The 27,558-nt window shown below is 36.9% G+C and overlaps 1 protein-coding gene across 3 annotated transcripts; it reads right to left on the bottom strand.

Moving 5' to 3' along the window:
- Positions 1–20,831: 20,831 nt before the first annotated feature.
- On the bottom strand, positions 20,832–25,902 carry LOC141426836 (uncharacterized). 3 transcript variants are annotated; one of them, XM_074086040.1, is made up of 2 exons: positions 25,555–25,902; positions 20,832–23,275 (listed from the first exon to the last, which is right to left on the bottom strand). In XM_074086040.1, the coding sequence occupies exon 2, from the start codon at positions 23,267–23,269 to the stop codon at positions 22,772–22,774; it is 498 nt and encodes a 165-aa protein (XP_073942141.1). In that variant the 5' UTR covers positions 23,270–23,275; positions 25,555–25,902; the 3' UTR covers positions 20,832–22,771. The 3 variants fall into 3 exon arrangements, with proteins under 3 accessions (XP_073942141.1, XP_073942142.1, XP_073942140.1); XM_074086041.1 differs by lacking the exon at positions 25,555–25,902 and adding an exon at positions 24,591–25,536; XM_074086039.1 differs by lacking the exon at positions 25,555–25,902 and adding an exon at positions 23,472–24,564.
- Between the last annotated feature and the right edge of the window lie 1,656 nt (positions 25,903–27,558).

The raw sequence follows: 27,558 nt of genomic DNA, 5'->3' as shown, positions 1-27,558 counted from the left end.
TTACTGCATTCGATTTCGCAACACGGTATTTGACAACTCCTGAATTTGCCATGTCCTATTATTACGAAAACATAGATGTTATACAGTCAATTTTATTGAAGAAAAAGAAGAATTCGATTGAAAATTTGAAAAATCTGTATAAATAATCTGATTCAATTCGTATAAAAAATATATATATATCGCATTAATTACGCCAATCAGGGGCAGTAGGTATAGAGGCCGTATTGCCTATACTCTATTTATTTTAACATTTGAAACTTAACGGTAAAATTTGCACACGTTTTTAAATGAAACAATGAAACTATTTAAGATTGTGTTAACTTCTATAGTAAAAGTATAATAAATACCGCTAATAAATGTAGATGTAGGTATTTTTAGTCAATTTGTGTTCGAAGTACCGAGAAACGTGTGCTACAAATTGACCGTTAATTCAAATCTTAAATTAAACGGAGTATAACGTTACTAACGCTCGCGATCCCTATCAAATGTTTTCGTAATGGCCACGGAACCCTATTTTGGGCGTGTCCGACACGCTCTTGGCCGGTTTTTATATATATAATAATTGATTGGCACTGGGTGCCGTCGTACGAGTATTCCGATTTAGATCCGACTTTTCCCGATAGTAATACATTATGCACTATGACTGTACGGATCTATCTATCAGATTGGACCAGACTTACAACAATTTCAGCAGCAATACGTCAAAAATACAGGATAAACCCATTGTTGCTAAACGCGGCTGTATTGGTATTCAAAGCGCGGCGCTGTAGCCTGATCCTAAAGTGCGTCGGTACGGGACGTGCCTGCGCTTGCTGGAAAACTCTCACCGCGCTTATCTTCTTTTTTAGGGCTCTGTATCCCAAGTGGACAGAACGGAACCCCTCTAGGATCAATTCGTTGTCCGGCTGTGCGTGCGTCTGTCACTACCCTATTTTATGTGTGCCATATTCCTACACCACCACTGGACATGAGTCTAGACACAAATTTCTCCCATGCACCACACATTTCAGCTTGCAATTTTCTTAGTCACTTAAGCAACGACACTAACGATATCTATGTTTTAGCTCTCACAATTAAAAATAAATAAACAAGGAACATTTATAGTTTCACCACGTCCATCCATCGGCGGCTTAGCTTAAAGTTTGCTAATGCTAAAAAGTTCTAACTTTGCATGAGTAATTGTATGTTAACCACGAAGACAATGTTGTATTTTTTTTTAGATTGTCTCCCCTACGCGTAAAGTGGAGATGACTTTTGTTTCTCGTATATATCCATAGTGTGGGGTAGCTATGTATGGATAGGTCTTTCAAAAACCTTATAACTCCTTATAAGTTTGCTAAGACCACATTTGATTAATTGCAAAATCAAAGCGCTAATTTCAAAGTACTAATTTTTGAAAAAGGCAAGTGTGCCCCTCCACAAGCTTTAAACCATTGGCTAAAAAAATCTGAAACAAATCAATCACTATTAACACAGTAGGCTTTGTAAGTGAACCAGTAATATCCGACCAAAACTTAATGTTGAACTTGTTGTTGTTGTTTGCCGCACACGAACTACAAGTACGGAACCCACGCTGCGCGTGGCCCGACACGCACCTGGCAGGTTTTTTAAATTACCTATATATCGAGTATCTGAGATGCTTTTTTGAGACTACTTGAAAGTATTCAGCGGATTGGGTTTTGACAGAACGATCTGTATGAGACACGGTTTTGTATTGCTTAGGTATTTAGGATTTAAACTCTGGATAAAAATCTGCTACATTGCTAGGTGATGGGCTATCTAACTTATTGCTCTACTATGATGGTTATAATATGAATATGCAATCATTGAAAGTATGTATATATTGTGCGCCGGTATTTTTGAGATAGTTTTAGTTTGAGAGTTTTTTTTTCAGTTAGGTACCTATGTACGCATCGAAAGCTTGATTGCTGCAATACCTAGACGTTCTGATTAATTGCTTACTTAGACATTGTTAGTATCGGTATTATATTATACCTATAAATTGGCCAAAGTTATCTGTAAAGAATTGATACCTCGATGTACTTCATACGTACATAACTGAGTAAAAGTTTCATGCAACAATTTCTCGACGGAAAAGCGTTCATTTTATAAATGTATCCATTTATATCTTTTTTTTAAACTAATTACGACCGTCACTGCTCAAAATACACGCTTGGCCACTTTTTAACACAATTAACTTCGACGGTTGCCGCCTGTACCGTAGCTACAGGCGAGAGCGAGGACGTGGCGGGAGAAGCCGAGCTGTGTTGCCCGGGAGAGATTTGCCCGGGCAAGCGTTACCCGGGCGAGGCCGTTGCTGGGATGCCGGGCTACATAGTTGCCCGGAACACCGGATGCAGTTTTATGCCCGCCTCAACGCCGCTCTATTTTATCTGAACTACCTTTATGACGACGTACTTTTATTACGAAGTCTGTGAAATTAACTTGAAAATTTTTAGCTACGTAGGTATAGTAGGTAAGAAAAGCAGTAGGTACATACCTAGCCAAATAATTATTTTAGATATACCCCGTGTGCTCGTACTTTGTAAATTATCCAGCCAATTTTTACGTAGGTGAGTAAAGTTACACAATAAGTGAAGAGTTATCATCAACCTTTTCTTAATTAATGGTAGGTATAGTGAACGCGCCAGTCCCTTACGTTCCTATGTATGTAACGTCAATTAAATACGGGGTTCCTTCGTTTCTGTAAAACACCGTTTTAATTTGCATTTACATATGCTGGTTCTGAATCATGTGAGCGTGTACAAGTGCCTACTTGTTAGTTGAATAGTGTATTATATTATATGTTAGCAACAGTAAGTACAGTAATTAGAGTCAATTTCTCTGCCTTCACGTAACGTTGTGAAAGCGTCAAGTCGTCTGCCTTTTACTGCAATAAAGTGTAACATAAACATAAATAACCGTCTGCTTACTTCCTGATAATTAAATACGCTTCCTCCATGTTCTTATTTATCTACCACCCCCCCCCCATTGCGTCATCTTTAATCAAGAACTGCGCTGCAAAATCTTATCTGATTATGTCGAGGTAGTTTTTCAGTGGTAATCTTCAAAGAGAGTATATTGTTTAGTTGTCTTTAGGAAGTTGGCTTTGTTGAATCTGATTCTTTTGAAAGGAGAAAAAGATTTATTACTGAGGTTCTTGTGGAGCTTCCTTAGCAGATAATGTTGTTAAAAGAGTCGTGGTTATAATCAGTAGCTAATTAAATTGAAAGCATTGACCCTTAAGGTTCCATTCATTTATTTATTCATCAAAACCTACAGGTTGCTAAAAGCAAAGGACTAACTGACTTAAAGGAGGAAAATCCAAAGTTCCTTAATCTGTAGGCATTATTAATCAGTTTATAAATTTCCGATTTATTCCAATGAGGGCTACCGTTTTCGCGCTCACCAGTTAGCGCCACTGTAGACAAAGGTCCTGCCTGAAGTATAGTGGTTAGTTTGTTATTACGGGCATAAAAACAAAATTTACATTAAAATCATATTTCATACCTTACAACCGTACCATAAAAATATCAAGAATGCCACCGTGTTGCTTAGTCCCGTTTTGTAGGGAAAAAAGGGAGGCCAAAAGTTTCCGAAAGACAATACTGTCTGTTTTGTCTTTCGGAAATATGCGTTACGAGGCAATCCTCGTAACGCATATTTGCCATAATTCATTTCAGGTATTGCAAAATATTCACAAAATAATTCTAATTATAAATAAACTCGCGTAGCTCGCCCAAAAACAGTGACATTGGACATTTTTTGAGACCTCTCAGGACCTTTCGCTACACTAGCGCCTCTAGCGGCGAATTTATATGCGATAGCCCTCATTTGGTTCAACGTAATCTTTCCGTTCGAACAATGTTTGGTAATGTCGTACTTAGTTCATGAACTTTAAATGTTACCTATATTTTATGATACGGAACCCTCCGTGTCCGTTCTGAATCACGCTAACACGGTTTTTGCTTACTTACTTTTACAATTTTTTAGTAAATTAATTAAGTAGGTAAAGGCAGCTGCAGAAATAAATGAGAGGCTGTTGGGCTAAAAATGATCTACACTAGACTCTGCTGCCAAGGAAATTTCCAACTCTACAACCTCTTCGATTTGCTGCTGATTGTACATAGCTATCGGACTGACTTGAAATTTGAAACATGTAATCTAAATCTTTCGCATTAATGAGGTACCGTCAGGTAAAGATCAAGATCAGATTTTTAATGTAGGTAACAAGTATTTCCTTAACTAAAACTTTTGTAAGGTTTAACCGAAAAGTTAGGAAACATAACGTCATTTCATTCGGTATCCGTGACTCGCATTCTGCGTTTACTTTTCGTAAGACCTAAAGTAGGTGAATGGGTTTACTTGTTCTCACTTGAGTGATTCGTGTCTTAAGAAAATTGTGTTCAGACTCAGTCTTTCAGTGGTTGAAAATGTTCCCTGATGCGAAGTCATAAGGGTAACCGTCGCGGAAGCGCGAAGCTTGGCGTTCGTTAGAGCGGTCGGAAGCCGCCGCTACTACCGCCTTTGAGAGCAAACGTCGATATAATTGGATTGCCTCGGGATTCTTAGAGCAAACAAAACAACATAGCTCTGCTATTTACATTTTCACATGGATTATGTAAAGGCATAGATGCAGATTATCTAACAGAAATTTACGCGAATTTAGAAGAAGCCTTAAGTTTGTTTACGTACGAGTAGGAATTCACTTCGATGTGCTATCTGTTCTTTCCTAAGTGAAGTTTATAGATGCACAATCTTTTGTAGGGTTCTGGAGCCAAAATGGCAAAAACGGAACCCTTATAGTTTCGCCATGTCTGTCTGTCTGTCTGTCCGTCCGTCCGCGGCTTTGCTCAGGGAATATCAATGCTAGAAAGCTGTAATTTTGCACGGATATATATGTAAACTATGCCGACTAAATGGTACAATAAAAAATTAAAAAAAAAATTTTTTAGGGTACCTTCCATAGCCGTAGTGGGGTGTTTTTTTTTCTCATACACCCTTATAGTGTGGGGTATCGTTGGATATGTCTTTTTAAACCATTAGGGGTTTGATGAGACAATTTTTCGATTCAGTGATTTGTTTGCGAGATATTCAACTTTAAAGTGCAAATTTTCATTAAAATCCAGCGTCCTCCCCTCTAAAATGTAAACCGGTGGGTGGAACAATTTGAAAAAAATTGGGATGGTAGTAAGTATATCAAACTTACAAGGGAAACTATAACGGCTAACCTAAACTTGGATGATTCCGTATAAAATACTTATTATTTTCGTAATGGTTACGGAACCCTATTTTCGGCGTGTCCGACACGCTCTTGACCGTTTTTTTTTATCTTGGTATGTTTCTATATCTACTTATTTGTATCTGTAGCGCGCATATCTTCTGCTACGGCATTGCATTGCCCAAAAGCATCATGTGACTACAATGTAGAGTTATTTATCACTTCAAACGCTTACATTTCAGTGGTTGCGGCAATAAAAGATGTAAAACTGCATATGCCATGTTTTATACTTATTTAAACAAGGTACAAGCGATAATAAAGACAATTTAGACCCGCTCAAGATATTGTAACGGAATATTTTTACCTATAGGAGTCGTAACTCACACAGAAAGATCAATATCTTCTACAGTAACATACTAACATAGCAACAGATTCGTTAGTATGTGTCCTTCAGATTCCTTAATGTGTCACTACAAAACAAATTCGACAATTTTAAAAACTCATACTCGTGAACCTTAAGATTGATAATTTTTCTGAGTGATCTTTATGAACATTAGGGTCGATTCTGTTGACGTATTGATTTGAGAATTTTGAGATGTGACATTTTTCAAAGTAATGAAGATACCTATAGCAGTTGGCACACTGCCGACGGTGGAAGTAACAATTATATTCTCCTGAGTCCTGACATAAAACCTGCTTTGTTATTTTGGATATTATTTCAACATTCTTTATTCAATGAACAATTTGTACTTTATAAAGTACATTCGGCCGTTATTCTTAGTGTTAATTAGTCCTTTATAAAGTACGCGAGGACTTAGGAGTATAGAGCAACTTCTGGAGTGACGTACGCCAGTAGTATGGCTGCTCTATGAAAACAAAACACGCTGTCATCGCGCGTTTCTAAAACCCACGTAGTTTAAAGAACACGGTGTGCAAGGGCTCAAAAGAAGGGAGTTCAAAAAAGGAGGTTCCATGTTCGACTTGTATGTATTTTAGTTCACAATATTTTTTGGAAAACTCAATCCAAGACTAAAACTTTAAAAGGGACCACATTATTAAATGCCCTGTGGACGTAAATGGGACAATTTTTATTTTGTTGTCGTTTATTTTTTCATTTTGAGTTCTTCATTTTATACTAAATTTTCAGTTTAGTTACGTAATTTCCATACATTTTGTGTAACTCAATGGAAAAATTTGTAGGACATAGTGTGAATTTGGGCTTATCGGATTTGGGTTTGGGTCAGAATGAGCAACTTTACCAATTCACAAAATTACATTGAAATCTTAACAACTTAAATTGCTAAAAGTGGCTCCGAAGCGGTAACGTTTCGTGTGCTCTGCCTACCCCATTTGGGAATACATGCGTGATGTTTGTGTGTGTGCATTGAAATCTGAGAAAAGAAAGATATTGTCAAGAAAATAAAAATTGGCCCAATTAAGAGATCAGAGCAATATTTTTCACGTTTAAAGCTCTTTCTTGAGTTGAGTTGAATGACCTCCTAGGGAGCCGCCGATCGTGGGTTCGAGCCCTGGCTCGCATCTATTGAGTTTTTTGAAATTTATGGAAGACGAAATCACTGCGAATCAATTTAGTGATATGTGTAAAGTTCCCAATCCTCACTTGACCCGTGTGGAAAATACTAACCAAGCCTTTTCTGTAGTTCTGAGAGGATGTCACTACCCTGCAGTGGGCGTATATACCTACAAGATGAATATTTTCTGAAAAGTCCTCGATTGAAGAGTAAAACAAGGGCGTTGCCAGGGGGGAGCACGGAGGGGCAGCTGCTCCCCCCCCCTAGTGATTCTAAAAAAGATGCCAAATGTAAAGCAACTAAAACAGTACTAGTCATCGACTTGACTTGCTTGATCGATCATTCCTGTACGTTGAAACCAAACAAAATTAATACTTTTTCATTCTCCATATCAACTTGCCCCCCCCCCCCTTGGCCATCGGCTGGCGACGCCCTTGGAGTAAAGTTTTAAAAAGGATCATTTTATTAATACCCAATGAACGTTCTTGAGTGCTACATAAGTAGTTAGGTACGGTACATAGGTATGAAAGTTCTCTCAACATCAGCACAATATTTTTCACGCTTAGCGCTCTTTCTAATGGCCTCCTTAAAGGCGGCGCTCGGAGGCTGTCAAACGTTATTTTGCTCGCGTCACAGTCCTTGCCCGTAAATTGGCTTTAGCTCCTTTAACAACAAATAGAAACGAGAGAAGCAATGAGTTTCTACGTCGCTGTTTTTAAGTTCACTTCAGAATTCTACAGAATATTCATTCTAGAAAGTGTTTTATTTATGTTTAGTAATTGATTCAGGAGCCTGGGCGTTGCTTTGCGGAGCGGAGGTCTATCTATATCAATGTGGTAGCAGAGTAGCAAGTTTATTGGTTCATTTATGTTTTGCTGAATACATTTTGCACCTGATCTCAAAAAACATTAGTAGTAAAGTTACAAAACGTAATGGAAACTTTCTAGTATAACTACGTCCCGTTTAAAACACGTATGTTTTCATAGATTCCATTTTGTAATCCGGAAGCGTCGTATATTTATGCCTGTTACTTCGTCCACATAAGCTAAATTCTTGAGAAGATCGTGATAAATGAGGTATTAAAGGATAGGTACTTAATGACGTCGCAAGTATCATTTGATTGATGGCTCTAAAATCTTACGTTATAATATTTATAAAATACTAGCATCTGCCCGCAACTTTGTCCGCGTCTGTTTCAGACTAATTTTGGCGTGTTGTCTGTGTACAATGTCTTTCGTGGCTGACTAGATCGATGTGAGAGCGACATGTTCGTCCACAGGCCTGACGAAAGAAGTTTGTAGAGGTTGGTGCAGAACCGCCTTGGTGTCGTCTTGGTGTATTCTTACTAATCTTCTTCGTCTATCTTCTTCTATCTATATAAATAAAAATGAATTACCAAAATGTATGTACTTACCTACGCGCATAACTTCCGAATGACGGGACCGAATTCGCATTTGTGCAACAAGAGAGCAAAGTTATTTTTTGTTGCGAGTGTTGATTTTGAATTCTGAGAGCAGCAAGGGATTCAAACACACGAGATGCAAAAAAACTTTGGTCTCGTGTGACACATACAATTTTCCACCACAGCGGCGAGAACATAATTTAAATGTAACATAAGAATAAAACCACACTACCTGTTTACAAAACAACACAATTTTTTAAATATAAACCGATTATTAAGAAACAAATATATTATAATCAGATTTAAACCATTCCTCAAAAATAATTACGTATCTACTGTGGTAACCTATTATTCGCCATGTAACATCTTAGTTAAGTGTACAATTGTTGTTAATTAAGGCTGGTTGGTTTCCTGAATAAATAAATAAATAAATACGTACAGTCGCGATAACATCTTTAAAAAGTCACCAGAAAGTTAAGAATGCGAAACATTGTTCAAAAGCGGTAAGTAGAGAGGTTTTGAATTTGGAACGATAAAGTAGGCACAATACAAATCTCATACTCATACATAACATGCATTGTAATTTGAACTTAGAACTACTTGTAAAATATGTCATACTTATTTTTTAATACTGCAACAAAAAGCCTCATCTTTGGGTCATTAAAAAGGTTGAACAATAAACGTATAATTTGTTATAAATGTTATTAAACCTTTAGGTTTCTATTACATAAATATAAATAGATTTGTTACAAATTCATTCAATTTGACAAATATTTATTCCAACTGTAGAGGCAGTATACGGAAAAAAATTATAAAAAAAAACAAGAGCAGCGGCTTTCGTGCAACGAGGTTGCATACTTTATTAAAAGAGCGGGAAAATTTACATTTTGGAAATATTTCTTTTTTATGTAATTTATTAGGTATCGATATATTTTGAATACCATAAATTTAATTTAAGATTGTAATCAACACATTTGATCCTATCTTTCGCTTTTTTCGTGTTGAAGTGAAAGTGACAGATCAAAGCGAAGTTCTAAATATTTGGAATTCTGTGAGTAGACCAATGTCCTCAGCATTTAAAAATAATAATTAAAAAGTTACTTTGTCTCACGAAGTGAGCAAAATGCGATTTTGCTCACTGATTTCTCATAGCAAAACCTGCCTGTTTGAGGTGCTGAGGTGAAAAATTTTTTTTGTTGTGATCGTTATTGCCAGGACAAGATTTGTGTGGAAAAAATTAAATAAAGACTGGAACGGGGGCGATCCCGCGGGCAACAGCTAGTACTTACTAATAAATACCGAAGCAACTCTACCTGTCTGTCACCTCTTCACTCAAACCGCTAAATCGCTTTGGATGAAATTTAGAAAGGCGATAAGAATAAGAGGAGTTTTTATTTCGAAAAATCGCATAGTTCCTACGGGATGGCGACAGACGAATTCTCGTCAGACAATGTTGCGAGCAACAGCTAGTTCAGAATAAAAGGAAGCATATACCTACGTCTTTTTCTGCGTCAAAGGCTGTTTGCATGTCAAATTTGGTTGAGGCATTGATTATTATTATAATAATAATAATTTATTTCGGACATAGTTCATAGCGGGTTACAGTGAATATACCTACTTAATCTAAGGGTTAGTTACACAGAATAAACATTAAATAAATAAAAAATATGTAAAAAAATCATTATTTAAATTATCGAGTGTATCGTCTATTGCAAGGCCGGCAACGCACCCGCAGTCCTAATAATACTGTAGGTGTCCATGGGCGGCGGTGATCACTCACCATCAGGTGACCCACCCGCTCGTTTTCCAGCTGTTTGATAAAAAAAAACACAAACATAGTTTATAGGATGTAAATGTAGGATTTTTTGTGATTGAACGTTTGAATTTGATTGAATTAAACGTTTTTTTTTTGTCATTTTATTATTGAGGAGTCGAGAGGGAAAAAACACACGCATTTTCACATACATAATATTGTATTTTATTAAATATAATATAAGGTTATGATATTTAGAATGTTACGATAATTAGAATTACGATCAAACGCAAATATCAACGCAAAGTGTGCCTCAGTCTCATTTTGTGATGAAACGTAATACTCATTTTGCCTGAAGTCGAAATGTGCTATTTAACGCTTCACAGCACTCCTGGGTTGAAAAGCACTACATAAAATAAAATGAACAGCTACCAGTGGTTATACCTATTTCTGTGAATTTCAAAAGAAAAGTATGTTTAAAGAGCGGTATCGACTCCGGTGCGACATCAAAAGGCTAAATTGTAAAAGAAATTGCACAGAACTCCGATGCTGAAGGAGCTCTCAGGCGGACTTTGTAACTCGTTTTTACTTAGTTGCCTTCCAGGTAATTTCTTAGGGCGTAATTGTGTTTGAAGTTTACGTGGCGCAATTTAAAGGTAAGCAATTACACTGTATTTGAACTATCTAGTAATCAATTTTAACATATTTTGTGAAATAAACCGGTTAATTCACGTCTTAGATCGAGTTAAGCTTAACATTTTTTCATAGCCCTTCCTCCCGGAGCATACGACAAGGCGGCTGCTCCAAAATGGAGTGAGTCTCACGGTAGTCTCCACAAAAGTAAAGTGGTAATTAGACTGAATACAGTGCCTCTAGTGTGGCGTTTTCACAAAACATTCGTTTACTATTCGAAAACGTAAATCGAGAAATCTGGAGAATGATCGGTTTGTACACTTATTTCAGGTCAAAACTATGTTTTTTGCACCAAAACACAACAAGGCTTTTAACGTTTGTCTGCTACATCTACATCACCGGAACAAAATGACGTTGACACAGTATATATATAAGCTTTAGCTTTAGCTTATATATATACCTTATATAAGCTTTAGCTTATATATATACCAGTTTTTATAGCTTTAGCTTATATATATACTGTGACGTTGATTTATTCGTGCCTAGTAAAACAGATGATTCTGTATCTGTAAGCGGGCGATGGAAAGCTAGTGAACAAGATACAGGCAATATTTTCATTAAAATATTTAAATCTCAGTAAGTAAATAGTTTTAGCACTTTCATCTCGCTGGGACCGATCTTTGTCTTGCGTCTTGGGCTGGCTGAGAGCTCGTATAATAACTTCCATATTTAGAGCGACTAGCATGTGCATTCGAGGCACCCGTCACAAATGGAAGCCAGCAGCGAAGCTGTTTGGCTTTGATGATGGTGCTGCCCTACCACACTCCGACTGACAGACTGACTTGACAATTTTTTCTTAGTTAATCAATTTATTAGTCTTCCATTTTTATTTGTTATAACTTTCTATTGTATCTTTCTATGTATAGTTTATAGAATATGTGTAAATAAATTATATTTTATTCAGTAAATAGTTTATTACATTATGCTTGACGCTTGACAAATAATAGATATTAACTTTGGCATTAAAGGAGAAACAAAATAAAAGCAAATGGCCCCTCAATCATCTATACGCTTTGGTGACACTAGGGTGACACTCAGAAAAGTGATTTTGATTAAAAATACTATAGGTATGGCGTATACCAACTAGGTAAAGGCTGTGATAGTTAGTTTGGTGCCAGTTCTGGCGCGTCCATCCATCGTCGTGGTTTTCGGCGTCAACTAGTCCCGGCCCGACTGCGCACTATTTCAACTATGCTAAGAATAACAACTAAACTTAATGGCTAGGTTGTTAGTTGTAGATCTTGTTAGGCAAAGTCTTGATTCGCCTGAGAACTTGCTAGTGGCTGTTTGTATGTTGAGTTTTAGTGCATTGTTTGTTAGCACAGCAGAGCAGCCTGTTTTCCTGAGTAGGTACAGTGTTAAGTTGACTAACATGACATGGCTTCTTTACTATGAGCTTTAGACGATTAAGTATCTTTTGAACTCATTTTGCTGATGTATTTTTAGTGATAATGCGTAACGTCCAAAATTTCTATCTAAATACGAGTATAAAATACTCGCTGAGATCAGGTGACATGACAAATAAAAATTTATCTAGACGCTGCCAAATAAATCCGTTTGCACATAGTAGGCATCTAGGCATATTAATAACATATTAATAATAATTAATAGTAGGCATATTAATAATCCGTGATAACTAGGCTCCTACATTTAGTAATGCGTAAATTATATAAAATAGTATTCTCCAATCCAATGCTAGGATTGGATTACCAACTGAGAAACGAGTGTGTTTGTGTGTTAATTTGTAATGTAGAAAAAAAAGTAAGTATTATCTCAATTATCTGTATAATGGGTCGCCCGTCATTTTTTACTTCTCAGTCAGTCAGCACTTTTCTAAGCTAGTTACAAACAAATCTATGTATAGGTACTAATATGATAAAATGCGAAAGTGCGTTTGTTTGTACGTTTGTCCGTCTTTCACATCGAAACGGAGCGACGGATCGACGTGATTTTTGGCATAGAGATAGTTTATGGGCCAGAAAGTGACATATTTAGGCAACTTTTATCCCGGAAAATGCACAGTTCCCGAGGGAACAGCGCGCGATAACCGAATTCCACGCGGGCGAAGCCACCATATATATACTTTGAATTAGTTTGAATAGTAATTTAGGATGAACAGATGTGTTTTATTGGCTTCCTAAGATTCCTGGAAATAAGGGATCTTAATTTAGAACTCGAATTAGGTACTAGAAAGGACGGGTAGAGTCCATATGACTAAATTGCGTAATGATTTACTTTCTAACTTGACACAATTTTAAATGGTCATGATAGTACCTAAATTGAAATCTCTCGTTTCTCTGATTTACGACAATAATGAATTTTACCTGAAGTGGGTGTCATGAATTTTCCTAAATGTTAAATATGCTTCGAGTAAAAAAATACTACAGATTGGTATGTACGACTACAAAACAAAGTTACTTTAAAATTCAGTTCGAAAATTAATCTAATTTTATTTTCATGTCAAAGTATGACATTTGGCGTAGCAATTGCTAAAAAAAACTAAAAGGCGCTGTATTCATTTTACTCGCAGCAACCAATTATACAATAATAACCAGGTGAAATTAAAAGTTTTCAAGATATTTATAGAAAAATGATTAAACATAGTGCATGCAATTTTTACGGAGCAAAGTTCAGCTGATACTTACTGATCTCAGTTTTATTGTTACGACCTACTTGAGTTGCTGCTGAGTAATAAGCCGTGGAGATAGTAAGCTGTGGTGGCAATGGTTTGACCTACAGCCTGTCAAGCATAGGATCGTGCATTCAAACCTCGCACCTCTGAGTTTTTGAAATTAATTTGCGAAATTACATTTCAAATTTACGGTGAAGGAAACCATCGTGAGGAAACCTGCACAAACCTATTATGCGAAGCAATTCAATGTTGTGTGTGAAGTTCCCAAATCGCACTGGGCCTGCGTGGGAACTACGGCCCGAGCCCTCTCCTTTTGAAAGAAGGCCTGTGCCCAGCAGTGGGACGTATATAGGCTGGGATGATGAGTTGCTGTAGTGGGTATTGTTGCCAATCGGATACAGGTACCTACTCAGAACAAGCGAAGGGAAGGTGCTTCCACAGTGTGATCGAACTATTACGAGTAAATAATTAAACCACGATTCTCGAATATTTTTTTAAGAGATAAATAAGATTAGATAAGAGAAAAGAGATTTTACCCACGTAACTTGGTGTTAGACTCGGATCAAATATAGTTAAGACCGAATTCTGCGAATACCAGCAGTTTTTTTTTATTTTTTTTTTTGTTTTTTTTTTGTCTTCTACCTCTGACATGATCAGAGCCTATGTTGACTATATCTCTTGCATACCAGTTCTCGCTTTTGCTACCTCTCGTACTTTCATTCATCATACTATTCTTTCTTTCATCCTTCATATCTTTCTTTCTTTACGTGGGTGGGATTCCCACCTATTCTAGCTATCTTTTAACATAGTCTAAATTGGGGAAGCAACTCTAACGCGGGGTTCTATACCAGCTGGTTAGCCTACACCTACTCGTAGCTGCAGCCAAACGAACTAGCAGTGGTGGTGGAAGGCGGGACGACATGGCCCGCCGCCCACGGCTTAGCGGTCTGAGGGGTCGCTCGCGCACCTCAAAAGTTAAGTTTCTTTTTTTTGCTCACCAGATCAAATTTAGGTCCTACGACGTCACTGCAATCGAGTTATACCTTACGTAGTCCTACGTATCAAATACCGATTTAGATTATTTTGACATGACTTCTACTATTTTTTAATGTTTCACATATAGATGACCGGATGGCTAAGTGGTTAGAGAAGAAGGTTTGAGGTTCTGGGTTTGATTTCCGGCCGGGGCAGATATTTGTATGAATAACGAATGTTTGTTCTTGGGTCTTGGATGTTTAATATGTATTTAAGTATGTATGTATTTATCTATATATTTAAGTATGTTTATCCGTTGCCTAGTATCCATAGTACAAGCTTTGCTTACTTTGGGACCAGGTCAAATTAGTGTCAAGTGTCCCATGATATTTATTCATTATTATTATATCATTCTCAATTTTTTTTTGTTCTCCGTTCTCGAGAAGGAACACCCTATTGTAACGTAACAGCAAAATTTGGAATCTGACAGCCTTGCCTTGGATGAGTGTTCGGCCGTGCTAAACGTCAATCTATGTACTCGTATGTACTACAGCATACCATGCACAGATCAAGGATCATGTCTACCGTCGATTCGAGTAAAATCGTACGTATAACTAGAAAGCAGAGGTTTCTAGGAGAGCGCAAAATGTTATTTTGCAGCTTCCAACCGCTATATTATTTACTTACGTTTAAGTTCATGTTAAAGAATATTTTTATACCATTTTTCTCAAACTTTACTCAATACTCAATACTCAATATTTTATTGCTTTTCCACAATGTATGGTTACAGATGTTACAAAGAGATTATGTGATCATCATGGACCCTGTTGGGCACAGCAATATTTATACAAGAGGGCAGCTTTTGACGATCTTAATAAATATTAAAAAATAAAAAAATAAATAAATATTAAAATTAATATTATAAATATTATTTCTATTTCTATTTCTATTTCTTAAAAGTGCATATTTGTTCAAAAGGCTTACTCGTATTTAAATTTTTGCGCAGTCGGCTATCGAGTACTTCATCGTAGGTATATTAAGATACGATTTTACGATTCCATGCCAGAATTGTTGGACCAATAATCATCGCATCTTAAATGAATCGTTTTATTAACAGCTGAACTGTGTATATTTTATGTATTTTATAACTAAAATGTGTAGTAAGTTGACTTTATTCAAAGTAGACTAAAAAGAGAGGGCCAATTAATGGAAATTACTTTGACATGAAATCGAAACACTATTAGGTACCACAAGCGGAGTATTGTTATAACCACGTTTACGAGTTCGTTTATTAGGTATGTACTTATTATTACTTGTTAAAACCTTTATACAATAAAAACCCAACTCTTAATACGATGTGACTGTCCGGGTATATGGTAAGATTTTAATGAATTTAGGGTAAAAAATTGCTCGTAAGCCTACATACGGATACTTAAAACTTTTACTTGCGATGTTTTGAAGTTTTGTATCTTTGTTGTTTATAATTATTAAAAGAAAACATTTTTTTGGGTCTTTTTACACTTATCTCTGAATATAAAAGTCTAATAAAGCTTAAATTTAGTTATGATGTTAATCAAATAGACGTTCGATGTAACTGTGACATGCTAAAGTTGTCACTACCTTTTGAGTTGCTGATATCTTAGTTTTAATGTAACGAGTTCTTCACGAGTTTTGGCGATACCCCGCTATGCTCGCGCGTCCCCGTCACTACACTAAAGTTTGGGAGTTTTGCTGAATAGCCGATGTTGAAAACTAACCCCAGTGGGGAGGGGACAGGGGACTTGGAAGTTCTCGTCCCGAGGGGGCTTAAGCTCCGATCGGAGAGCTCGGGAGGGGAACAACTTTCAGATATCGCATTATCAACATATTTGTAGGTACCCAACTATATACATTCGGATTATTAATCTCACGTCATAAGCTTCTTCTGATGCCACTGTCAATTATGCTGATACAGTGAGCAATGTTTTTATACAGAGCTTGCTCTGTATTCGTAAAGTTTTTTGCAATTTTAAACATGAAACTACAGTGAGACTCGCTCATATTTAATGAAATAAAACGGATAACACACGTCTTAAATCGAGTTTAGCTCGACATGTTTCGGGCTAATTCGTAGCCTTTCTTCTTAATTACCCATTTTAAAAGCTTTTATTTAACTTTATATGAATGTATGTGTGTATGACTGTACGTCCTGGACCTTCTACCAGTGGGCGGATTGACGTGAAATTTGGCATACTTAGGTAGGTCAGGTAATAATACAATAATCTGGTAGTGGAATTCTGGTAATCTAGCCACGATCGTTTCCGTAGGAGGAAATTCCTCGATGGTTAATGACATTGACTAGACACTTGGTATGGATATGTAATTTGAATGAAAATACAGATAGATAGGTAAGTAGGTACAGTCAACAGAAAAATCTAAAAACTTATTATTTACCCAACTAGTGTTTTTAGTTTTAGTCTAGATAAAAGGTTTTTTTTTACATGAAACTGACCGTGATTGACCCCTATCTCACCTGATGTTAAGTGCAGATGAGGCCGAAGGTGTATCTCACTGGTTCAGTAACAGCCTATTCACTCTAGCCTTGAAGAGCCCTAGATTGTATTTATACGGAAATACAGACGACGGGAGCGAATCCCATTCCTTAGCAGTTCGCATTATGAAAGACGAAGCAAACCGCTTCGTGCCGGCCAATGGAACGCTAACTACATAAGGGTGAAGACGCTCCCCCCGCCTGGAAGTCCTTTGGCAAAATGGAGATGGAGGAAGGAGGATAGATCATGTAATTCCTGCGCACACTCACCAAAATGTCCGCCGTATTCCAGACCTAGGAAAAAGTAAAGACACAAATGTGCTAATTGAGTGACGCTAGGTGAAATTACGATTTGCTTCATACACGTGTCTATAGCTCACCTTGTTTGCTTATTGTAGTTTAGTTGCGTGTGGTTTTACTGTATGCACATGGCGAGGTGTAGTTTTACTGGCATCACTCACTATGCCATTTGTAGAACTCCGTATATTCATCTACTTTTATTTGGTCTGAGTTCCACTGCCTGATATAACCATAACTATTTATTTATAACTTTTTTTATAACTATTTTTTTATATGCATGAGTGTCACGATACTTTTATTGCAGAAATTTGCTCGCCACGTAATTAAGATGACAATTCGCATAGATACATATTTTCACGTTATGATTTTGATCTTTTGTTTTAGTCTCATTATCTCATGTTTTATTCGACATCGCTACTTCTCCCATCCGCCGAAAATATACTAGCTAAAAGAAAATAAGGATCACTTTTAATTTATAATGATATAATGTAGTTTGTGTGATTTAATTTTATGATATTATACCGGGTGTGGCCTGTAACAGGAGCATAATTATAACATAGATCGTACTCGTCAGACTGGACGATATTAGTTCAGCGACTTTTAAAAATAATGGAATCTTTATTTTTCCCTTTTTCATACAAATTAAATAGTTGTTATGAATGTACGCCATCCTAGAGTCCAATTGACGTCGCCTGTCACCCTACAAACATCAAACATTTTTTTTTACATTGTTTTTTCGAATAAACTTTAAAGTGTAATAGAAATAAATAAACTACTTATTTTTAAAAGTCGCTAAACTAATGTCGTTCATTTCAAGGAGTACGATCTATGTTTTAATTATTTGCTCACGTTACAGGCCACACCCATTTAATAAGGACCACTTGAATTTCATCGATAAAATTAAATCAAAAATACGGTTGCGTTTTATCTGAATACATTTATTTGAATGGAACGTTGTATTGTGTTAAGCTTCATTAATAAAACCATTTTTAGACAAGGAATGTTAGAAATAATTATAGTTATTAGTAGGTTTTTTTTGTTTTATCAATGAAAATGAAACCCTATTTTTATTTTGGGTACCTAATATAGGTACCATGAGGCTTTAAATTCAAGTTTCGATTTTACTCTCATAACTGTGCTACTTTTGTTCTACAACTTTTAAAATATGATCATTGTTTTTTTTTCATACAGATTAAATGTCATTTTCAATGTATGCGATGCAATACAAAATTGACAGCATATATTTTTTTATTTATTTATTTATTCATTTACAAGTCATGTTCATTACATTTGGTCACATATTATTAAAAAGTAGGTGCACGATACCCTGATAGGGTATAAAAATGATAATTATTAAACTATTTCACTCTAATAATATTTCATTACCATAATTGATATATTTATTCATTATACGGATTAGAGGGTGATGTCATCAAAATAATAATGCAAATATAATATAATAATAATTTATTGTAAATTTTCGTAACAAATAGTTAGTTAGTTCGTAATTAGGTTGAAATTATTTAATCATAGGCCCCCGTACCTAGAGACAGCGATAACATTGCCATGTCCGATACACTAACTTAACGAATAAACTTTAAGGATGTCATATAAATTCAAGTTATTTGAAAATGTTACAAAACAAAAGCAGCTTAGTAATGCGAGTAGAAGGTTCGAACCTTGAACTTAAAACCCCATGGTCAAAGACACCCTGTATAATATAACTACTTACCTAAATTTTTGCAGGTATTTTTGCTGTATGTATAGTTATTATTTTTCAATAAAGAATTAAAAAAAGGTATTTACCTACTAACACACTTTCGTTTAGTAAGCACCGAAGCAGGGTATCAATTCTCGAAATCACATCGCTCGACTATACACCACCAGAATGTGGCAAAAATCTTTGTATTAGGATTAATAAGTAACTTTGAACTATTTTTCCTGTAATGATATTTTCGAGTGACGTGGCTTCAAAAATAGTTCCCCAGCTCGGGGGTCTCGCACTGAAGTGGCTATTGTCCCGCCCAATGCAGGACTTCCTGCACCTTACTGCACTTGCATGCAATAACGGAAAAGGCACTTCCTATTCAGTCCACATGATCCGGGTAACTACCGAGACTTTATTCAAAATACTCTGCTTTATGTTAAAGCCGGTTTAAAGGAAGAATATTCTGACTTCCTCTGATTTCCCGCTGTACCTACAAGGTGGGCCCTGTATCAGGAGCAATAATATAAACCGCAGCTTCCACTCTTCATCTTGAGCTAATTTAGTTCTACAACTTTTGAAAATAGCTTGTTTTATGATTTTTAATATACCTAGTTTAAAGTTTAATTGGACAAGCAATGTATTGCGAAATCTGTCATTTTGTTACGTGACAGGCGATGTCATTTAGGCTATTGGATGCCGTCCATTAGAAATACAATTTTAATTTGTTTGGAATAAACATAATGATAAAATTACTTAATTTTTGAAAGTTGCAGAATTTAAGTAGTTCCATTTGAGTAGCAGAAAAAAAATTGAACCGACTACAAAAAACCATGAAAATAATTTTCTACCAGTCTGAAGTCGGTCGGTGCCTCAGCACGAGCCTGCTGAGTTATGAAACCCAATATACTTAATATAAAGTGCGTAGGTAAGGTAGATGACTATAGGTCCACTTCTGCTGGCTCGTGCTGAGACACCGACCGACTTCAGACTGGTAGAAAATTATTTTCATGGTTTTTTGTAGTCGGTTCAATTTTTTTTTATAAAATTTTGTACAATAAAGAGTTTACATACATACATATATAGTATACAGTGTGGAAAAATAAGTCGGCACCTGGAGGGAAACTACCATAAATTCTTAAGTTATTTTACTTAAAGGAGACATTCCTTTATTTTTTAAAAGAAACAAAACTGCATGTAAAGATTTTCTTAAACTCGCTTGCCTCGCACGGGACTCGAACCAACTAAAATTAAAAACAGACACTAGCTATTTTATTATACTAATCGATAGGATTATTATTCAGAATAAAAGTTCTCTAGCAAACATTTGGTATTATTATACTATTAAACGATTTTCTGATAGAAGACTTCAATAAGGTAAGTACTTAGAAATAAATTAGCAAGCATGTACTTCATACGAAGTCTTTGAATGTTGGCGAGATAAGAGAACTGTTACGTGTCTTTTACTTGTTGAAAGTGAACAGTTAGTACCTACTAGGTAATGTTCAACTAAATAGGTATTCTTCATGGATATCTTATACGACAAACGAGAGTAAGACCAAATGTTTGTTAGATAAATTTAATCCTGAATAATAGTCCTATCGATTAATATAATAAAATAGCGAGTATTTGTTTTTTTAATTTTAGTTGGTTCGAGTACCGGGCGAGGCAAGGGAATTTCAGAAAATCATTGAATGCAGTTTTGTTTCTTTTTAAAAATAAAAGAATGTCTCCTTTAAGTAAAATGAGCCAACTTAAGGATTTAAGGTAATTTCCCTCCAGGGCCCGACTTATTTTTCCACCCTGTACTTATATACAAGAATTGCTCGCTTAAAGGTAGATAGATAGATTACTAGTTACTAGCCTTTTATAACTGCAGGGCGAGGGCCTCTCTCCATGTTATCCATTTCTCCTGATGTGTCTAGTCGTCTACGAACACGTCTAAATAAGTCTGTGTACCTACGTCACGTCATCCCTATAAATCGCTGCCTAGGCCTACTACATAGCCACCATCCACCATAGTGATCGTTCGGTAACCAGTCCATAGCAACTATACATCAAGCCGGTAAGGGATAATTAAACAATACATCAAAATAAACCTTTTATTGAATTTAGTTATGCTTATATTAAGTACTTAAGAGTTAAATTAAAAATAAATCTCAAATCATTAACAGGTTTGGCGTTTTCATAGGTGCCTTCGGGAAGTGGTCCCACAGCTTATCTCTTTCATAATTTTAAACTTTTTGAGGCCAAATAAATAATATCTAGTGCCTAAACTAACTTAAGAGATCAAAACTTAATCAGGTAACGACAAAAAATATAAGGTACTTAATGTCTTATAAATACAGAATAAATATTTTGCATAAACGTTAAACAACAGGGTTCAAAAAGTAAATCTGATCTGTAATTATTATTTCTTCCACTAATATCACCAATCACCAATTTATCACAATTGTCATCGCCCCTTAAAAACATCTAGTTGCGTGTGCGCAAAGTGCTTAGGATCACGAACGACAGAGAAATACAACACATCAAGATATTTGATTTAAAACGATTTGAAACATCGAAGAAACACTGAAGTATAACGACAAGTTTCTAATTTACGATATAAAAATGTTGAAAAAATTTCACAAATTGTTTTGTTCCAGACAATGAATCAATAACAAATGTAAAGTGTAACAGTTCGTTCAGTATAAGGATGTACGAGTACCACAAAAACTTAAACACGGATTACAGTGGTATTCCACTTGCCTACTTCTATCCTTTGTCCAGTGTTCCTATAACTGATCATAGAAATTAGATGATTTGATTAAATATAACTAGGAAAACCGTAAATTGATTTAAAACTTTGAATGACGTTTAAATCGAAATGGCTACGCATGAAATAAAAAAAAACTTTGACAAAAATATTGGACAAGTGGAACAAGTGGAATAACACCCTTAAACATGGCTAAAATTACATTTATTATGAATTGATTATGTGTTAAACACATATTGAACAGCTGTGTAAGTTTTGTGGTAACATAGAAAATGTTTCCTCTGCTACCAGTGCAGCATGCTTAGCTTGACTTTTCCTTAAGGTGATTTTCCACCGGTGAGAGACGAGACGAGAATTGAAGTTTGTATGCATTTTCGCGCGCCCACCGTGAGCCACCGCGGGCCGCTGCGGGCGCCGCCATACAAATTTCGATTCTCGTCTCGCCTCGCCGGTGGAAAATCACCATTAACTTATCATTCAGTGGAACCTCACTCTCAGCTCGTGCTCACAATTTAAGGGTTTACTTCTTATTTCTTTGCTTTAAAATATAGGTTTCGTTTCAATAGCTTGATATGTTCCATAAATATACACTTCTCATATTATCACAGCCCTTAATTTAGCAAGATAAAATTTATTATTAAATAACAGAATTTAAACTATAAAATAATGAAGTAGTTAACTTGGATGGTATTTTCTTCATTAATTATTATTGATATATTAAGTACAAGTTTAAAAAATCGTTCAAGATAGATTAGTAAGTCCAGATATTGTGTATGTAGTTCGGCAATTTTTTTTTGTGTAGAATGTTGTGTAGTTCTGATTGATTTCTGACTATAAAGTACAATAAAAATAGTCAGATTAAAAGACTTAAGCGAGTCTAAGTAAAAACTAGGTACCTAAATTACCTCTTTTTTATTGAAGATTATAAAACAATTTGTGGTGGTGCACTACTACATACAACATTACTGGAACTTCAGAATTAATAGATAGGTACAACATGCTAAAATAAAGATATATTTTTTAATCTTTTGAGCTTTGTTATTTTGGTCTCAATGTATAATTAAAATATAAATAATTTTGTAAAATCTCCATTACTCAGGTTCTTCTTACCAGTTGGCCATGGCCAGGGTTGATCAAGCTAAAATAGGATTGGAAGTAGCCATGGCACAGCAGACTCCTGAGCGATCAATATTTTTATCTATAGGTAGGTAGTGAGCTTTGAAACGCGATCCGAAATCTTACTTCTTGGTGGAGCGAGTTCTTCTACTCATCATGACAGTTGGCACATGAAGTGGTAGAACTGATCGAAGTTTACCGGTTCCAGTTCGAATTCCTTATCTGATTTATGCAAAAGCTCTGGATTTCTCTTGAGGAAGTTCCTAACCCAGTCCTCTCCCGCCATCCTCGAGTTTGTGTCGAAAGGATGATTCAAACTGTGGTCTTCAGCATATTGAAAAGCTAACTCCCGTATGTCTCGCCGAGATACCCCCATAAAATACTGTTCCATACTCTTTATGTAGCCAACCAAGTCTTTTTCCTGGCTCTCTGTAAATACTCTTCTATAATGGCCCATCAAAGGTTTAGGGTCGTCGGGTTGCTGGTATCTGATCTTGCTGGCCCGTCGCTGCAAGGTAGAGCGGGGTATGTGGAAGGTCCTGGCGGCCAGTTTGTACCCCATCTTCCCCGACACTACGGCGGCAACGGCTCTCGCCATATCGGCTTCGTTCCAAGACTGGCGGCCGCTCATTCTTTCGTATTTTCTGACCATTTCACTCTGAAATAGCAATAATAAAATAATTAGTACACATGTCATACACAGATGGATGACATATATGTCAGACTTTATGTTAGGTACACGTTCCGAAACAAAAAGATAGCCGTAACATAATGCAGTAACCTTTGTGAGTTATTTTTAAGGATAAGTAAACAAAATGAGGAAATTGTTCACTTAGGCACATGTAAATACATACAGCAAGCGAGTTCATTAGTGGGTTGGTGGCGACAGTGCTAACTTGTGCAGTGAATCTTTGGCCAGAGTAAGTATGTCAATGTCGGCGGAACGGGCCGCGGGCGACGCGGCGTGGTGGGCTCGGGTGACCACGAATGGACGCGTTTCAAGTGGGCGAAAGACATTGCCAACCTACAGGCTTAACCTATTTACCGCTTACCGACTACTCGATAAAGCTGCGAGTGCGTCACGTTTGGGAATGGGACTTAGTCATAGCCATAACGACGAATACTCAGTACTATGTCCATGTATTGATGAACACAATTAAAACAATTGTATCATTACCCTCACCTTGGGGTTTGCAATACCTATATTATCACAGTATCAAAGAGTCAAATCAATGAACGCAATTTAATTTATTTTGTTTTAATAACCTTCTTATTGTGTACCTAAGTCGGCACAAATTCGTTCCCATTCTTTATATTCAGATTTAAATCGTTGCAAATAACATCTTGAAAATGTATCAATAGTGCATTCCATGTCGAAATTGAAACTAAGTATTTGTAGCTCAGTGAGTCTCAGCAGGTACCTATTGTAGAGTCGACATCTCTTAATGTTCGGCGAAGGGTAACCGCAGCCTACCGGTTTTGTGGACCATGATCAATGCCAACTCGAGGTGAAAAAGTATCTAAATACCTACAAGCTACGGGTCTTGGCGCACTATACAACGTAGTTAATGACACTCAAAAAAACTTGACAAACATGATTTTTATATAAACTTACGATGCCCATATTTTGCCAAAGCATTTGTAGAACTACTGATCGAAGTAAATTTAAAAATACCGTACCAAAGAGACCTTAACCAGAGCAAATATTACACGGTGCAATTGGAAAGACAAGTTTTGGGTGAGAGGAAAAGTGGTCGCGATCTCCTTTCAATTTTATCATTTACATCTTATGCCCTAAATGAGGTAAATAAAATAAAAGCATTGGCGCCAGCGAAGGCGAGCGGCTGGTGATGTGTGCACCACATGCGGTATCTACTTAAACCTGTGTTGCTAATCCTGTATTTAAATTTCATATACAGTTGCAACAAGACTTTATTAAAACTGAAGCGAAACCCTTAACACAATAGACTTACCTACTAACTAACAATACTGGACTTGGACTTGGAATAGCGTTATGGTTGCGTTGAAGTTCTATTTCTCGAATTGCGCTGCTGATAGTGAGTTGAGCACAGCGTGCGATAAAGTATGGCGTGTTTTTCCAACGCGATAACTCGGGAAACGTCGAGGCCCCTTGTTTGCACGTATCTAGCTATGCGTGCGCACGTAGTCACAGTGCATATCCATATTGAGGTCCGGTATACTAACTTGTATACTTTAAGTCCTAGTTGAATCTCAAACGACGAAATACATTAACTTCGGCAATTTAATATCATTAGTAAAGAGCGTAACAAACAACCCGTCATTAGTAAGTCGGATTAGCACTAAACGGGAAATACCACACGATCATACAAACGTCCTTGAATGTCAGCGTCATTTACTCTTTATCTCACAAAAAAGAAATACGTTGACAGCGGTCAGCTGTTCGCGTCAGCTCCGTAAACGCGTCTATCAACATGATCCCCTACCATGTTATTTTTACTACGCTTCCATACAAACTTGGGTATAGTCCATTGCCGGTCAGTTTATATTACTTGGGGCTCTGGCATAGTGTTGGAATAGCAATGAACAGCGTTCTCCTAGATAAATCGCCTTGGACACGCTATCGAGTGAAATCGTGGTAAAGGTACGAGCACGGCGTGAGGCGAGGTTAGTGTGACGCGTGACTTGCAAGGTCCCCGCTGCAATGCACGATGCGCCAAGGTTGCCTCACTTCTGTATCGCTACGAGAAAACTACGGCCTAATTAAAGATAAAAAAAATAAGTAGCATACTAGTGTGATATTTGTAATTGCAACGACGTCAGGTGGGATCGGCGCGAATGTGAAATCTGCATCGGTTGTTACCACGGTGCATCGCTCGCTGCAGTCGAACAATAACTTTCGAGACGTTGTGACGTCAGTTGTAACTAGGGTTGATAGTGAAAAAGGTGGGTACTTACAGTCGTTGTTTCGGGAGCGCGTAGGTAGCCGGGAGGGGGGTGAAGTGGGGGGCGGCGGCGGCGGCGGTGGCGGCTGGCGGCTGCGGCGGCTGCAGTGAGTACGTGCGACCAGGCGGACGGCGCGCGCGGCACTGGCGCGGGGCCCGTCTTGCCCCGCCGCCGGCCCTGGCGCGTGACGTCACCTGGCCAGGGCCCGACTACGCGACGACTATTTTTGTCCACACCTAATTATCTAGATCCTTCCTTTGTTTAACGAGTACTTACCAATCACTGAAAAGGAAGTATCATATAATTTTATATACCTACCTAAAATCATAAACTGAATGTAAACTACATATACATTTACAACCTACCAGTATGTAATCGGCAACATGTGTACGTACGGTTTACTTTTTTACTATGAAAAGATAATTTAAATAGACACCAATAGGCACCAAGTCATAATAATTAATTAATTAATGATTAATTAAAACTAATATAAAAAGTAATTTGTCAAGATACAAAGTCCAATACAAACGACCTAACGACTATTAAGTACAGTCAAGTGCAAAGATATCGACACGGCCAAAGTTACAAAAATATGTACCTATACCCGACCTTAATGTTAAGTGCATAAAGTCGTGTATACATATTTTTGTAACTTTCGCCGTGTCGATATTTTTGCACCTGACTGTACATTTATTAGACCTTTAACAAACAGCTGTCATTATTTCGTCAACAGAAGAATTCGTTTGACAATGCAAGAAGGGTTCTGGGAGTTCCTTTACGTTTTGTCAGTAGGTACTCGTAATAATCAAAACAATTATGTACATGAACCAGATAGAAGAAGCCAGACTTGTTCGCAAAGCGAAAAAGTGCAATGCGTGGCATTGACGTTTTTGCACGCGTCACAAAACCTGGCCCGGCTGGCATCCACATCGTTAGCAGGAAAACACACGTAGCAATGTGAAAAGACGACATGTCATGTCTTTAAACATAAACAAAGGGACAATGTACATGTAGCTGTGGGTACTACGACATTGGCCGGGAGCCAGCGGTTAATCGCTGAGTGACAAGACAACCAACGGAGATACCCGAGGCCCGACGCGAGCTAAACTGTGGCCAAAATTGCAGCGGATGAGTCATGGGTTTGTTACCCGTGGAAATGGAACGCAGTATCAGTAAACGGGTCGCTGGACAGCTCCATGAGTAAGCGTATTTCCCGCTGCGGACCTAATACCGGCTCTGAGGTACCCTCTAGGTTATCACGTCACTGTAATACGCTGCTTCATAATATACGTGCAAAATGCAACCGATTATGCCAATGACAAGGCTATTAAAAATAAACAAAGCACCTCTTTGTTCTTTATCAATCCACCCGTGAAATTTAAGCGGGTCGCTTGATAACAACGAGGGCTAATATCTTGCCATTCGAGGTGCACGCGATATAGTTATTAAAATTAACATATACACGACTATCTTTATGGATGATCGATCTCAATTATCATTCTAAAGTATCTTAATTTTGAAGTACATATATGGTAATGAGTAGGTTTTATCTTGAGGGTACCAAGCAAACCAAATTAAAACAGGAATATATTTTCAGACACATATAAAAAGTAGTGAAAATATACGAATGAATATACGATAAATAAATTCGATTTAAAAAAAACATCGAATTTGGTCCTCAGGGATCTTAGATACTAACTTACCTATTTACTCAATGTGTCATACAGACAGAACGTACCTACTCGTAGGAGTATGTGTAAAGGGTTTTTTTTCTGAAGTGATACGTTCTAGTGTAATTAATTACCGTTGTGCAACGGGCCCATACTTGTGTCTAAATGTTAATATTATATCGAAGCCAGTCCTTCATTTAATGCTATTATTAATGTTTTCTGAGAAAACTTAACTCCCTTCGAAAACATTAATGTGAATAAATGCCAAGTTTGTAAACAATGTCGCTAATACAAATGATAGGTTTAACGGTAAAATAAGTTCTTTCAAAACGACTTCTTTGATCAC

The sequence above is a fragment of the Choristoneura fumiferana genome, chromosome 3 (assembly GCF_025370935.1).
Source record: "Choristoneura fumiferana chromosome 3, NRCan_CFum_1, whole genome shotgun sequence".
NCBI lineage: Eukaryota > Metazoa > Arthropoda > Insecta > Lepidoptera > Tortricidae > Choristoneura > Choristoneura fumiferana.
Note: the sequence above shows the minus strand (reverse complement) of the source record. Positions and strands in the feature narration are given on the sequence as shown.